The following is a 14,879-nucleotide window of genomic DNA, read 5'->3' as shown; positions in this document are numbered from 1 at the left end:
CCACCCTCTTTTTCTGCCTATAAACACCTTCCATTTTGTACAGCTCCTTGGCGCTCCTACCTATTTGCTGCAAGGGATGCTGCCCAACTAATGAATCACTGAACAAAGCCAATTAGGTCTTTATATTTACTCAGCTGCATTTTTGTTCTTCAACAACACTCGTATAGTCTCCTCTACCTTTTGCCTTTTTTTTTTTTCCAGGCTCAAACTATTCCTTGTCTCCTATACTAGATCTACCAGTATCCATGTCTTTCTTTCATCTTTTTATGTTCTTTTGTTTTGGTTCTTTTTTTGTTATTTTACTTGGGGAGTGTATCACTGTTTAAGCATTATTAATCTTTCTTTGAATATCCCATTCACAGCTTGACAATACATACCTATTTATTTTAAAGGCAAATTCTATTCATCCACTCGACAGATACTTACTGAGTGCCAACTCTGTGTCTAGTACTCAAGCTACAGTAGAGTTCATCTCACTCACAGAATTTACAGTCATAGGTTGGAAAAGGCAATGTGGATATATTCGCTTCACCAGACTACAAAGATTAAGAAACTTGGGGCTGGCCCCATGGCTGAGTGGTTAAGTTTGGCGCTCCGCTTCAGCAGCCTGGGGTTTGGCCAGTTTGGATCCTGGGCGCGGACATGGCACCGTGAGTCAGGCCACGCTGAGGTGGCGTCCCACATGCCATAACTAGAAGGACCCACAACTAGAATATACAACTATGTACTGGGGGCCTTTGGGGAGAAGAAGAAAAAAGAAAGATTGGCAACAATTGTTTGCTCAGGTGCCAATCTTTAAAAAAAAAAGAAGAAATAGTATTGATATGAGGCAATAGTTAGCAAAGACCTTTTACGGGGCACAGGAAAAGAAATACTTTAAATAGCATAATAAACCCAAGGAATATAAAAAGAAAAGAGCCCTCTTCTATTTTATGAGTTATATCAGTAATTTAGAATTAGAACAAAGAAAACATTTCCAAACCTCACATCCACTGTATTATTCGACTCATGGTCAAAAACTTCAAAAGCCTCTTTGATTTTTTTGTGAAATTCTGCTACTGCTATCTCTGCAAAAGACAAAGTAAATAAAAATTATTTTACTTCAATTTCTAATTCAAAAGAAAAATTTCAATAACTCAGCTGGAAATTCTTAATAAGGAAGAACATGCAGCACTCTCTCCTAACTCCTTAATGTATCAGACAGCATTTGAACTTCCTCTGGCAATATCGAAAGTGGAACAGACTCATTTTCCTTACCTTTTTTACTGGGGCATAATGCACATCCAATATAGTACCAAAGGTGCACCAATCTGAAGTACACAGCTCCATGAGTTTTTACATATGCATATAGGCCTGGAGCCACCACCAGATCAAGGTCAAGAACATTGCCAGCGTGGGCCTCCTTCCCTCCAAGCAGTTTGGGTGGAGCCAGGGCCTGAGAGGCAGAGGGAATCCAGTGCCACAGACGCTGACTGCAGCTCACTAGTGTGCCCGCTGCTGCGGAAGGGCCTCTGCGCTTGAGGGGGACTGACGGTGGCCAGAGGCATACAAAAGTACCGTGTGACACTCCCTCAAAGAGCTTTCAAACTAAGACCTAATTATATCAAACAATTAAAGTCATTTATTCAGTAAGTATTTACTGTGTACGTACTCTGAGCTAGATGCACTTCTAGGTGCTGAGGTTATTGGAAGGAATGAAATAGACAAAAATCTCTGCCTCTATGGAGCTGTTTTTATCGGAGGAGATGTATAAGCTTATACATGCTGATAAAATATATGGTAAGTCAAACGGTGCTGGAAAAAATAGATCACGGAAGGGACAGGAGGAGGTGCTGGGGGTGTGGGTGGGGAGAACGGGAAGCCATGGCGGTCTGGGAAGGTCTGCCTCAGTGACACGGTGATGCCTGCACAGACCTGAAGGAGGGCAGCGCCAGCCTGGTGAATATCTGCAGAGAGGGTTTAGGCAGAGAGAACTGCAACAGCAGAACGTAGGAAATAAGGTCAGAAAGGTGTGTTTGGGGTGGAGATTGGATTCTCTAAGGCCTCTGTAGCTGCTTGAAGCATGTTGTCTTTTACTTTGAAGGAACTGAGAAACCACTGGAAGATTCTAAGCAGTGAAGGGATGTGGTCTGCCTTATATTCTCTTTGGCTGTTGTTATGTTAGCAATACCTGGAAAGGGCCAGGGTGGAGGCAGACAGCCCAGCTGGGAGGCTGCACAGTATTCTGGGTGAGAGACTGATGGTGTCTCAGACTGGATGGCAGTGGTGGGGTGGGGAGAAACAACAGGAGTCTGCATGTATTCTAAGGGGCAGAGCCTTTGCTGATAGGTTTGATGTTAGGTGTAGAGAGAAAGAAAGGGAGTGAGGTTGAGTCCAAGGTATTCGGCTGAGTGGAAGAATAAAGGAAAAAAATGCAATCAAGTCTCAAAATTTGTTTTTCAAATAGTAAGTAAAACAGGACACTCAGAAAGGGAAAGTAAAGATGAGTTTAGATAATTATTTTAATTATAAATATAATACCATCAAATTGTAGAAAATGGGAAAAATTTTAACTACTCACATTCCCTTTACCCTAATAGAACCAATAATCATTTTGCTGTATTTTCCTCCAAATTTTCTTCATACACAACCTTTTATGTATAGCATTTAATAACTACCATTCATTTACTCAACAAAAGCTTACTGAATGAACACCATGTACCAGGTTCTGTGTCGGGTACTGTATCTACATTGAAACCAGAGGGGTAAGAATCCTATTTTTAGAAAAAAAGAAATTGAAGCTCAGTGAAATTAAGCAACTGGCCCAAGATCAAGGAGTGTGTGTGTGAGGAAGATTGGCCCTAAGCTAACGTCTGTGCCGATCTTCCTCTGTTTTATGTGGGACGCCGCCACACAGTGGCCTGATGAGCGGTGCTAGGTTCACGCTGTGATCTGAACCTGCAAACCCCAGTTTGAAGCAGAGAATGTGAACTTAACCTGGCCCCAATAATATCACCATTTTTTGCTTCCTCCCTCTGTCTCTGTCTCTAAGTAAATTGCAGACATTATGAAACTTCATCCCTATTGTTGAACTATTGTTCAGCAGGCATCTCCTAAAAATAAAGACATTCTCTTACATGACCCAAATATAATTATGACATCCTTAAAACTTAACAAAATTGACCTAATTAGATCATCTAATATCAATATTCAAATTTCTCCAACTGTGACCATAGATGTGATCATAATGTCTTTTCTAGTTATGTTTTCAACCTTGACGCTAACCAAAGTTTATGTACTACATTTGGTGTTTACACTTTTTGGTCTCTTTTAAACTAAAACAGTCCTCCATCCTTCCCTAACCTCCTCTCCCCCCATGAAATTAGCTTTTTGAACGGACAACACTACGTGATGTCTTAGAAAGAGTCCTACAGTCCAGATTTGTCTGATAGCTTCCTTGTTTCACTCTCATGTTAAAAACCATTACTCCATTAAGCTTCGTTCCTTCAGGATATATGCCTACTATTCTTTTTCATTGCTGTATTCTACTGATTCTCTGATCACTTCCTCCAAATTTATCATCCCAACTAATTCAGTTTCCAACAACTCATCCTCACAGTTCTATTTGATCATCAACACCTTCTGATTCTACTTATTAAAGACTTCTCAAATCTGTCTCTTTCCTTCTATTTCCATCGTCACTGTTAATTTTAGACCCTCATCATTTTTGGCCTGAATTAATATTGTCACTTCCTGTCTTTGGGCCTCTGGTCTCCTTTCATTCCCTTCCCATTCCACCCTTCCAAACACAGTCCACACTTTGCTTGGATAATCTTTCTAAAATGAAAACTTGATCATGTGACACTCCAGTTTTTAAAATCCTTCAATGGTTCTCAAGGTCTTAAAAAAATTCAGATTTCTTAACATTACAAAACAAACCCCTCTATGAACTGGGCTCCTACCTATCTCAAAAATATCATTTCTCAACACTCACCCTATACAGATCCTCCAACTTGGAAATCTTTGTAGTTTCCCAATTATTATGCTTTTTCAGTGTCACTGTGACTGATAGTCCTTCTGTATGGAGTACTCCTCTCCTTTTTCCTGGCTAACTCCTACTCATCATTCAAGGCAGTTTAAGAGTAACAGATCTTTTGAAAGATACCCTCATCATCTTTTTGAGGTAAGTACCCTCCTATGTAATCATGGAACATCCATGGACGTCTCTATCATAATTTATATCAAACTGTATTATAGTAAGCAGTTTACTTATTTATCTCCCCTTCTGTACTTGCAAACACCTTGAGAATAACTTTGACAGTGCCTGAAACATACTAAAAACTCGATAAATTCTTACTAAATAGTTAACGATTGGATATGAGATAATCCATATCTCATATGGATAGGGACAATCCGTAATGTCCCTCTTTGATGTTTTGTTGGAGATTATTATCAGAGTTATTGTTATTTCTGTCATATAATGAAACTAGACGGTGCTTATTTTTTTATGTTATAGAACAATCTGTATAACAAGAGAATTATCTGTTCAGTAAGAAATTGGCAAGAGAAGAATTAAGGTAGTATAACAAAATGAGAGACCGCAAAATATATTGGTTAACATTCAGTAACATATTACAATGATTACACATCATGACCAAGTGGGATCTATTCCAGGAATTCAAGATTGGTTCAACATACAAAAATCAAAGTTATACACCATATTAACAGAATAAAGGGAAAAAAACACCAGGGTATCACAACTGATGTAGAAAAAGTATTTGACAAAATCCAACGCCCTTTCATGATAATAATATTCAGAAAATTAGGAATAGAAGGAAACTTCCTCAACATGATAAGGTCCATATTTGAAAAACCCACAGCTAACATCATATTCAATAGTGAAAGACAAAGCTTTTCCCTTAAGATCAGGAACAAGACAAGGATGACTTCTTTTGCCACTTCTATTCAACCTAGTACTCAATGGTCTAGCCAGAGGATGTGGGCAAGAAAAAGAGGTTAAATACATCCAAATAGGAAAGGAAGAAGTAAAATAATCTCTGTTCACAGATGACATCATATGTGTAGAAAACCATAACATTCCACAAAAAACCTGTTAGAGCTAATAAACAAATTCAGCAAAGCTACAGGATACAAAATCAACACAAAAAAATCAGAAAAATTGCATTGCTATACAATAACAATGAAAAGTCTGAAAAGGAAATTAAAAAAAATCCATTTATGATAGCATCAAGAAGAATAAAACACTTAGGAATAAACTTAACCAATGAGGCAAAAAACCTGTGAACTAAAAACTACAAAACATTGCTGAAAAAAATTTAAAAAAATTAAAGAGGACACAAATAAGTGGAAAGATGTCCCATATTCATGGACTGGAAGACTTAATTTTGTTAGAATGACAGTACTAGCTACCATAGTTTGAGTTGTGCCTCCTCCCAAATCCATATGTTGAAGTCCTAACCTCAGAATGTGACCTTATTTGGAATAGGATCTTTGCAGTTGTAATTAATAGGTTAAGACGGGATCATACTGGAGTAGGCTGGGCCCCTTACCCTATATGACTAGTGTCCTGATAAAAAGGGGAAATTTGGACAGAAAGACAGATACACACCACGTGGAGACGAATGCAGAGATCAGAGCGATGCAGTGGAAGCCAAGGAACACCACAAATGGCCAGCGACTCAGCGTAAGCTAGGAGAGGAGCATGGAACAGATTCTCCTTCACAGCCCTCAGGAAGGAACCAATCCTGCCAACACTTTGATGTCAAACTTCCAGCCTCCAGAATATGAGACAATAAATTCCTGTTGTTTAAGCCATGTGGTTTATGGTACTTTGTTACAGCAGTCTTGGCAAACTAATACACTACCTAAAGCAAGCTAGAGATTCAATGCAATCATTATCAGGATTCCCAATGTGTTTTTTGCAGAAATAGGAGATCCACCCTAAAATTCATATGGAATCTCAAAGGATCCAGAATAGCCAAAACAATCTTGAAAGAGAGCAAAGTTGAAGAACTCACATTTCCTGGCTTCAAAACTTACTACAAAGCTACAGTAATCAAAACACTGTTGTACTGGCATAAAGACAGAAGTAATGACTGATGGAATAGAAGAGAAAGCACAGAAATAAACCCTCACATACACGGTCAGTTGATTTTTGACAAGGATACCAAGAAAACTGAATGGGGAAAAGACAATCTTTTCAATAAATAATGCTGGGAAAAACTGGATATCCACATATAAAAGAATGAAGTTGAAACCTTGCCTCACACCATATACAAAAATCAACTCAAAATGATCAAAGACCTAAATAAAAGAGCTAAAACTATAAAACTTTTAGAAGAAAACATAGGAAAAAAATCTTTATGGCACCAAATTTGGCAATGATTTCTTGGATCTGTTAGCAAAAGCATAGGCAACAAGCAAAAAAATACATATACTGGGTATCATCAAAATTAAAACTTTTGTGAATCAAAGGATGTCATCAAGAGAGTGAAAAGACAACAACAGAATGGGAGAAAATATTTGCAAAGCATTTATCTGATAAGGGATTAATATCCAGAATATAGAGAACACTTAGAACTGAACAACAACAAAAAAACCAATTTAAAAATATGCAAAGGACTTGAATAGACATTTCTGGAAAGAAGTTATACAAATGGCTACTAAGCACATGAAAAGATACTCAGTGTCACTAGGGAAATGCAAATCCAAACCACAATGAGATATCACCTCACACCCATTAGGATATTATTATAAAAATGGAAAAAAAACAAGTGTTGGTGAGGATGTGAAAAAACTGGAACCCTTGTGCATTGCTAGTGGAAATGAAATATGGTAGAGCCACTGTGGAAAACATCATGGCAGTTCCTAAAAAAATTAAAAATTGAATTACCATACAACCCAGTAATTCCACTTCTAGGTATTCACCTAAGAGAATTTAAAACAGGGACTCAAGCAGATATTTCTAGATCAATGTTCACAGCAGCATTATTCACAATAGCTGAAAGGTGGAAACAACCCAAATGCCAATACATCGATGGATGCATAAACAAAATGTGGAATATACACACAGTGGAATATTATTCAGCCTTAAATAGGAATGAAATTCTGACACATGCTACAACATGATCAACCTTGCACACATTATGCTAAGGGAAATAAGCCACATACAGAAGGACAAATATTGTATGATTGCACTTACTGTACTTAATGTCACTGAATTGTACGCTCAAAAATGGTTAAAATTATTTTAAAAAATTCTAAGAATGAAAAGAAAGTTAAAAGATAAAGAATCATTCTAATAAAATTGTTCTAAAATTTACAATAGTGATGGCTGCATATATCTGTGAATATACTAAAAACGACTGAATTGTACACTTCAAAAGAGTGAACTGTAGGTATGTGAATTATATCTCAATAAGGCTGTTATAAAAAAAGAAAGGCAAGATATTATAATTCTTACACTCATAGGGAAGATATATGTAAGTAAATGTTTCTTATTCTAATAAATAGTATGTTTTAAACAAACAAAAAAGTTATTGAAAAATTAAAAATAAAAATATGCCAATTGCTTACTGCAAATAATCTTTCAGAAGAATCTCAATAATACATTAACATTTTTGTAAAGGCAATTCATTTTATTTCTTCCTTCACAATCTGTAGACCTTTTATTTCCTTTTCTTGTCTTATTGCACTAGCTAGTTGTCTTAGTCTGTTCAGGCTGCAATAACATAATACCACAGATTGGGTAGTTTATGAACAACAGAAATTTATTTCTCACAGTTCTGGAGGCTACAAGTCTGAGATCAGGGTGCCAGCACAGTCTGGTGAGAGCTTTCCTCCAAGTTACAGACTTTTCATTGCATCTTCACATGGTAGAAGGGGTGAGGGACCTCTGTGGGATCTCTTTTACAAGAGCACTAATCCCATTCATGAGAGCTCCACCCTCATGACCTAATCACTTGCCAAAGGCCCCATGTCCCAATATCATCATCTTTGGGGGTTAGGATTTCAACATATGAATGTTGGGGGGACACAAACATTCAGACCATAGCAATCAGTACTTACTGTACCTTGTTGAAAAGAAGTGGTAAGAGGGGACATCCTTGCCTTGTTCCTGATCTTCATGGGAAAGCTTTGAGTTTCTCACCATTAAGTATGACATTAGTGGTAGGATTTTGTAGATATTTTTTATCAAGTGGAGGAAGTTCCCTTCTATTCCTAGTTTACTGAGAGTTTTTATCACAAATATGTGTTGGATTTTGTCCAATGTCTTTTCTGCATCTATTGATATAATCATTTCATTTTTATTTTTATCCTATTGATGTGATGAATTACACTAATTGATTTCCAAATGTTCAACCAGTCTTGCATACCTGGGATAAATCCCACTTGATTGTGGTATATAATTCTTTTTATACACTGCTGGATTCAATTTTCTAATATTTTGTTGAGGATTTCTGCGTTTATGTTCATGAGAGATTATTGGTCTGTAATTTTCTTCTCTTCTGTTCTTGTCTAGTTTTTGTATTAGGGTAATGCTGGCCTTCTAAAATGAGTTAGGAAGTATTCCCTTTGCTTCTATTCTTTAAAAGAGATTGTAAAGAATTGGTATTTCTTACTTAAATGTTTGGTAGAATTCACCAGTGAACCCATCTAGGCCTGGTGTTTTCTGTTTTGGAAGGTTATTATTGATTCTATTTCTTTAATAGAGATAGGCTCATTCAGAATGTCTATTTCTTCTTGTGTGAGTTTTGGCAGCTTGGGTCTTTCAAGGAATTGGTCCATTTCATCTAAGTTATCAAATTTGTAGGCATAAATTTGTTCACAGTATTCCTTTATGATCTTTTTAATTTCCATGGGATCTGTAGTGATGTCTCCTCTTTCATTTCTGATATTAGTAATTTGTGTCCTCTCTTTTTAAAAAAATTAGCCTGACTAGAGGCTTATTTATTTTATTGATCTTTTCAAAGAAATAGTATTTGGTTTCACTGATTTTCTCTATTGATTTCCTGTTTTTTATTTCATTGATTTCTGCTTTAATTCTTACTATTTCTTCTCCTCTTCTTACTTTGGATTTAATTTGCTCTTCTTTTTCTAGTTTCCTAACGTAGAAACTTAGATGATTGATTTTTAGATCTTCCTTCTTTTCTAATATATGCATTCAATGCTGTATGTTTTCCTCTAAGTACTGTTTTCACTGCATCTCACAAATTTTGATAAACTGTGTATTTATTTTCATTTAGTTCAAAATAATTTTAAATTTGTCTTGAGATTCCTTTTTTGATCCATGTGTTATTTAAAAGTGTGTTGTTCAATCTCCAAGTATTTAGGGATTTCCCACTTACGTTTCTGTTATTGACTTCTAGTTTAATTCCATCGTGGTCTGAGCAGACATTTTTTGATTTCTGTTCTTTTAAATTTAAGGTGTGTTTTATAGCCCAGAATGGTCTATCTTGGTGTATGTTCAGTGTGAGCTTGAGACGAGTGTGTATTCTGCTGTTGTTGAATGATATAGTTTACAGATGTTGACTGCACCCAGTTGATTAATGGTGTTGTGCGTTCAAATATATCCTTACCAATTATCTGCCTACTGGATCTGTTCATTTCTGATAGATTGGTGTTTAGGGGTGATGAATAGTGGATTCATCTATTTCTCCTTGCAGTTCTACTAGTTTTTACCTCATGTAGTTTGATGCTCTGTTTTTAGGCACATACCTGTTAAGCATGGTTATGTCTTCTTGGAGAACCGATCCCTTTATAATTAATGTACTGGCCTTCTTTATTCCTGATAACTTTCATTGTTCTGAAGTCTGCTCTGTCTGACATTAACATGGCTACTCTCAATTTCTTTTGATTAGTGTTACCAAATGTACATTTTTTCTCCATCCATTTACTTTTAATCTATATGTGTCTTTATATTTAAAGTGGGTCTCTTAGAGACAACATATACTTTGGTCTTGTTTTTTGATCCACTCTGACAATCTCTGTCTTTTAACTGGTGAATTTAGACCATTGCTTCAAGTGATTATTCATATGGCTGGATTAATATCTACCATATTGGTTACTATTTTCTATTAGTTGCCCTTGTTCTTTGTTCTTATTTTTGTCTTCCACTCTTTTTCTGCCTTTTGTTGTTTCAGTTGAGCATTTTGTATGATTCCATGTTCTCTCCTTTCTTACCAGTTGGTTATACTTCTTTTTTCACTAGTTGCCTCAGAGTTTGCAATATACATTTACAACTAATCTAAGTTCACTTTCAAATAATACTATACCATTTCACAAGTACTATAAATACCTTATAATAACAAAATAACCCTAATTCCTCCCTCCCATCCCTGTATCACTGCTATCATTCATTTCATTTACATATAAGCATACATATATATACACATAAGATATATAATAAGCATACATAATTGAATACATTGTTGCTATTATCGGTTTGAACAAACTGTATCTGTTAGATCAGTTAAGAATAAATAAAATAAAATAAAATTTTGGGGGCTGGCCCTGTGGCTGAGTGGTTGGAGTTCCGCATATTCCATGTCAGTGGTCCAGGTTTGCAGGTTCGGATCCTGGGTCTAGACCTACTCCACTCATTAGCCATGCTGTGGTGGTGACCCACATACAGAAAAGAAAAAAAAGAGGAAGATTGGCACAGATGTTAGCTCAGGGAGAATCTTCCTCACCAAAATAAATAAATAAATAAATAAAATTTTTATTTTGCCTTCACTTGTTCTTTCTTTGATGCTCTTTCTTTCTTTAAGTAGATCCTAGTTTCTGACCTACACCATTTTCCTTGCCTCTAAAGAACTTCTTTTAACATTTTTTGCAGGGCAGATCTCTGCTGGAAACAAATTCTTTCAACTTTTTGTCTGAGAAAGCCTTTATTTCTCCTTCATTTATTTGAAGGATAATTTCCCAGGATAAAAAATTCTAGGTTGGTGCGTTTTTTTCTCTGAACACTTTAAACACTACAGCCCATCCTCTTCTTGCTTGCATGGTTTCTGAGGAGAAGCCAGATGTAATTATCTTTGTTCCTCTATAGGTGAGGTGTTTTTCCTCTCTGGCTTCTTTTAGGATTTTTTTTTTATCTTTGATTTTTCATAGTTTGAAAATCATATTCCTACATGTAGTTTTTTTGGAATTTATCCTGCTTGGTGTTCTTTGAGCTTCCAGGATCTGTGGGGTATTTTTTGTTTTTGTTTTTTAAAGTTTTTTTTATTTTTTATTTTTTCCTTTTTCTCCCCAAAGCCCCCGGTACATAGTTGTATATTCTTCATTGTGGGTCCTTCTAGTTGTGGCATGTGGGACGCTGCCTCAGCGTGGTTTGATGAGCAGTGCCATGTCCGTGCCCAGGATTCAAACCAACAAAACACTGGGCCACCTGCAGCAGAGCGTGGGAACTTAACCACTTGGCCACAGGGCCAACCCCCCAGGATCTGTGGTTTGATGGCTGACATTAATTTAGCGAAGTTCTTAGTCATACTGTTTCACATATTTCTTCTGTTCCTTTCTCTCTTTTCCTTTTGGTATTCCCATTACATGTAAGCTACACCTTTTGTAATTTTCCCACAATCCTTGGATAGTTTGTTCTGCTTTTTTTTTTTTCAGTCATTGTTCTCTCTGCTTTTCAGTTTTCAAAGTTCTTATTGATACATCCTCAAGCTCAGAGATTCTTTCCTCAGCTGTACCCTGTCTTCTAGTAAGCCCATTAAAATTATTCTTCATTTCTGTTACAGTGTTTTTGGTCTCTAGCATTTCTTTTTAATTCTTTCCTAGAATTACATGCCTTGGTTTACATTGCCCATCTGTTCTTGCATGCTCTCTACTTTATCCATTAGAGCCCTTAGCATATTAATCATAGCTTTCTAAATTCCCTGATAATTTCAACATCCCTGCTACGTCTGGTTCTGATGTCTGCTCCATATCTTCAAATTGTTTTTGACCTTTTGGTATGCCTTATACTTTACTCTTGATAACCAGACATGACATACCAGATAAACGGAACTGCTGTAAATGGGCCTTTCGTAATGTGGTGGTGAGGTGTGGGGATGGTGGCAGGGAGGTGTTCTACAGTCCTAGGATTAGGTCTCAGTATCTGGATGAACACATGACTCTAGACTATGAACATCACAAGTGTTTCTCCTTTTTTTTTCTCTCCCATTAAGTGGGACAGGATGGCTAGAATGGGCTGAAGTTGGGTATATCCCTTCTCCCACACGGAAGGCTAGAGGTGAATGGAGCTGGACATTTCCCTTCCCCCAGGTCAGTAAAGCTCTGATAACACCCCAGTAGGTTAGGTTCTGATTAACTAGTTTCTCCTGAGGGTAAGCCCCGCTAAGAACAGAAAGCTCTGGAGTAGTTCAAAATGGTTCCTTTCCCCCTCCTCTTACTGGAAGCACACGGGGATTTTTCTCCAATATTTACTATGGGAACCTAGTCAAGCTCCTGGAGGTAAAACTCACAAAATGGGGAGGGGCTATGACTGGGTCCCCTGGAGTTTTTAACTCTCAGACTTGTCCACATCGAGCCTCCAGGAATCCATCAATTGTAGTTCAGGTTTTCCTACCGAGGCACCGGTTCCCATGGTGGTTTGTGCTTGTGAGTCTCGGCTCTGCTAAATGCTGACTCCCCGCGTTCACTCGAATGTCTCTTGGGGGCAGGAGTTTGCTCCCTGTCCTCCTGTCTCTTACAGATCCAAGAAGAGCTGCTGGTTTTCCAGTCTGTTTAGCTTTTCACTTGTTGTTAGAACCCAGTGGCCAAGGCGATCATGTAATTACAGCACTATACGCACTGGCATGAAATCAGGTGCATCCCTGTAAAATAACACTTCATTTGGCAGCATCTCACAGCTCGAGGGCACATTTCCAGACATTCATTTCCCTGCCAAATGATCCAATAGGAAAATGTTTGCTGAAAATTTTGTAGGAAAATGTTTGTTTTAAAGTATTAGTAGCCAAAAGTTTCTTGACCTTATCTATGATAATTTTATTTCCCAATCTTACCTTTCCAAAACCAGGCGATTTAACTATTGACCAGAATATTTGTGTGGATTACAGTAATTTAGTGGTAGAAACATTGTCAAAAGCCTCAGTATAGGAGAGAGAGAGTAAAAATTTCCAAAATGCTACCTGATAAATATGTTGCCCTTATTTCATGCTGTTCCATCATTTGTTAATATACCTGCAGCCAAAGAGTATTAACTCTGAGTAAAAATTGCTATAAAATGGCTTAACAAGAAGTTCTTACCTCTGTAATTAATCAGTAAATTGAGAGAAGTAGTCTTATCAGAATTCTTTAAATGCCTATTATTCTACCTTTCCAATATTGAAAGAGAAAGTTCCTTACCATATTTTAGACCATGTCTCTATTGTGCTACTCATCATGTAGAATATATTTTTGTGCCATATGCTCCAAATCATAAATATAAGATGCAAACATATATATGGTGCCACATCTAAAGTGCACAGATTAGAGAAGAATTAACATGACTCTTTTACAAACTCTTACAAAAAATCTAAATGGAAGAAACACTTCTCAATCCATTTTATGAGGCCAGCATTACCCTTACACAAAAAACAAAGACATCAGAAGAAAAGAAAACTACAGACCAATATGCCTTACAAATATAAACACAAAAGTCCTCAACAAAACTAGCAAACCAAATCCAGTCACATATAAAAGGGATTATACATTATGACCAAATGGGATTAACCTCAGGAATGCAAGGTCGGTTCAACATATGAAAATAAATCAATGTAATATACTACATTAATAGAATGAAGGGAAAAAAACCACAGGATCATAACAATCGACACAGAAAAAGTCTGACAAAACTCAACGTCCTTTCATGATAAAAACACTCAGAAAACTGGAAAGGGAAGGGAACTTCCTCAACATGATCAAGGGCATTTATGAAGAACCCACAACTAACATCATACTTAATGGGGAAAGGTATTCTGCATGCCATGAGAATCAGTATGTTTTAGAAAGGAAATGGCTATTTCACGTTAACGTGGCGCAAAAGTTAAGGGGAGATACTAAGGGCTCTTCTACTATATTTCTAAGGCTATTTTGGTCTAAGTTTATAGCATCAGAGGAACTTTTACATAGATGCCGAAAGTATGCAGCATCGGAGAATACTAGAGAAACAGCCCATGTATAGACTCTCGTTTTAAAGGGTATGTTTCTAAGTTTTGCAATGAGAGTACTTCAAGTCAGGCTTATTGTTATTGCTACTGTGTGAGTGTCCTTTTTTTATTGTTGTTTTGGTTTTGTAGAATGATGCTGAAGAGTTTCCTGTATAATCATCTACGACTGTTCTGAAATAGATTTAAGATCAGGAATGAAAACAACTGAGAGGAAGCAGGGGCCCCAGGGAGCCCTGCAGAGCCACTGCTTGCAGCACAACATGGCCAGAGCTGGAAGACGGGGCTATTCAGCGGTGTTTTCCTCAGGTGAAAGGAGCAGTAGATGATGATGTAGAAGCAGCAGATACAATTTCTACAGCAGAATTCGATCATTCTGGAGAATTACTAGCAACAGGAGACAAAGGAGGTAGAGTCGTCGTCATCTTTCAAGAGGAGCAGGAGAACAGTCCAGTCTTATAGCAGAGGAGAATATGATGTTTACAGCCCCTTTCAGAGCCATGAGCCAGAGTCTGACTACTTGAAAAGTACAGAAATAGAAGAAAAGATCAACAAAATTAAGTGGTTACTCCAGAAAAATGCTGTTCCGTTTTTACCAATGATAAAACAATCAAAGTATGGAAAATCAGTGAAAGGGACAAAAGACCAGAAGTGCGTAAGTTGAAAGAGGAAGGCAGAAGATAGAGACCCTACCACAGTCACTGTACTATGAACGCCAGTCTTGAG

The 14,879-nt window shown here is 37.2% G+C and overlaps 1 protein-coding gene across 3 annotated transcripts in view; it reads right to left on the bottom strand.

The window, feature by feature from the left end:
- Positions 1 to 14,879, bottom strand: part of EFCAB2 (EF-hand calcium binding domain 2) — a 118,566-nt gene that overhangs the window by 62,232 nt on the left and 41,455 nt on the right. Inside the window, exon 2 of one of the 3 annotated variants that reach the window (XM_044777493.2) lies at positions 983 to 1,067. The exons of 1 other annotated variant lie outside the window; for it this stretch is intronic. In XM_044777493.2, the coding sequence (XP_044633428.1) occupies positions 983 to 1,067 (85 nt within the window). The remainder of the gene's footprint in view (positions 1 to 982; positions 1,068 to 14,879) is intronic. One more of the 3 variants, XM_044777495.2, reaches the window with a different exon arrangement.

This window comes from Equus asinus, chromosome 9, assembly GCF_041296235.1.
Source record: "Equus asinus isolate D_3611 breed Donkey chromosome 9, EquAss-T2T_v2, whole genome shotgun sequence".
Taxonomy (NCBI): Eukaryota; Metazoa; Chordata; class Mammalia; order Perissodactyla; family Equidae; genus Equus; species Equus asinus.
The sequence above is the reverse complement of the archived record's forward strand: the minus strand, read 5'-3'. Positions and strand labels throughout refer to the sequence as shown.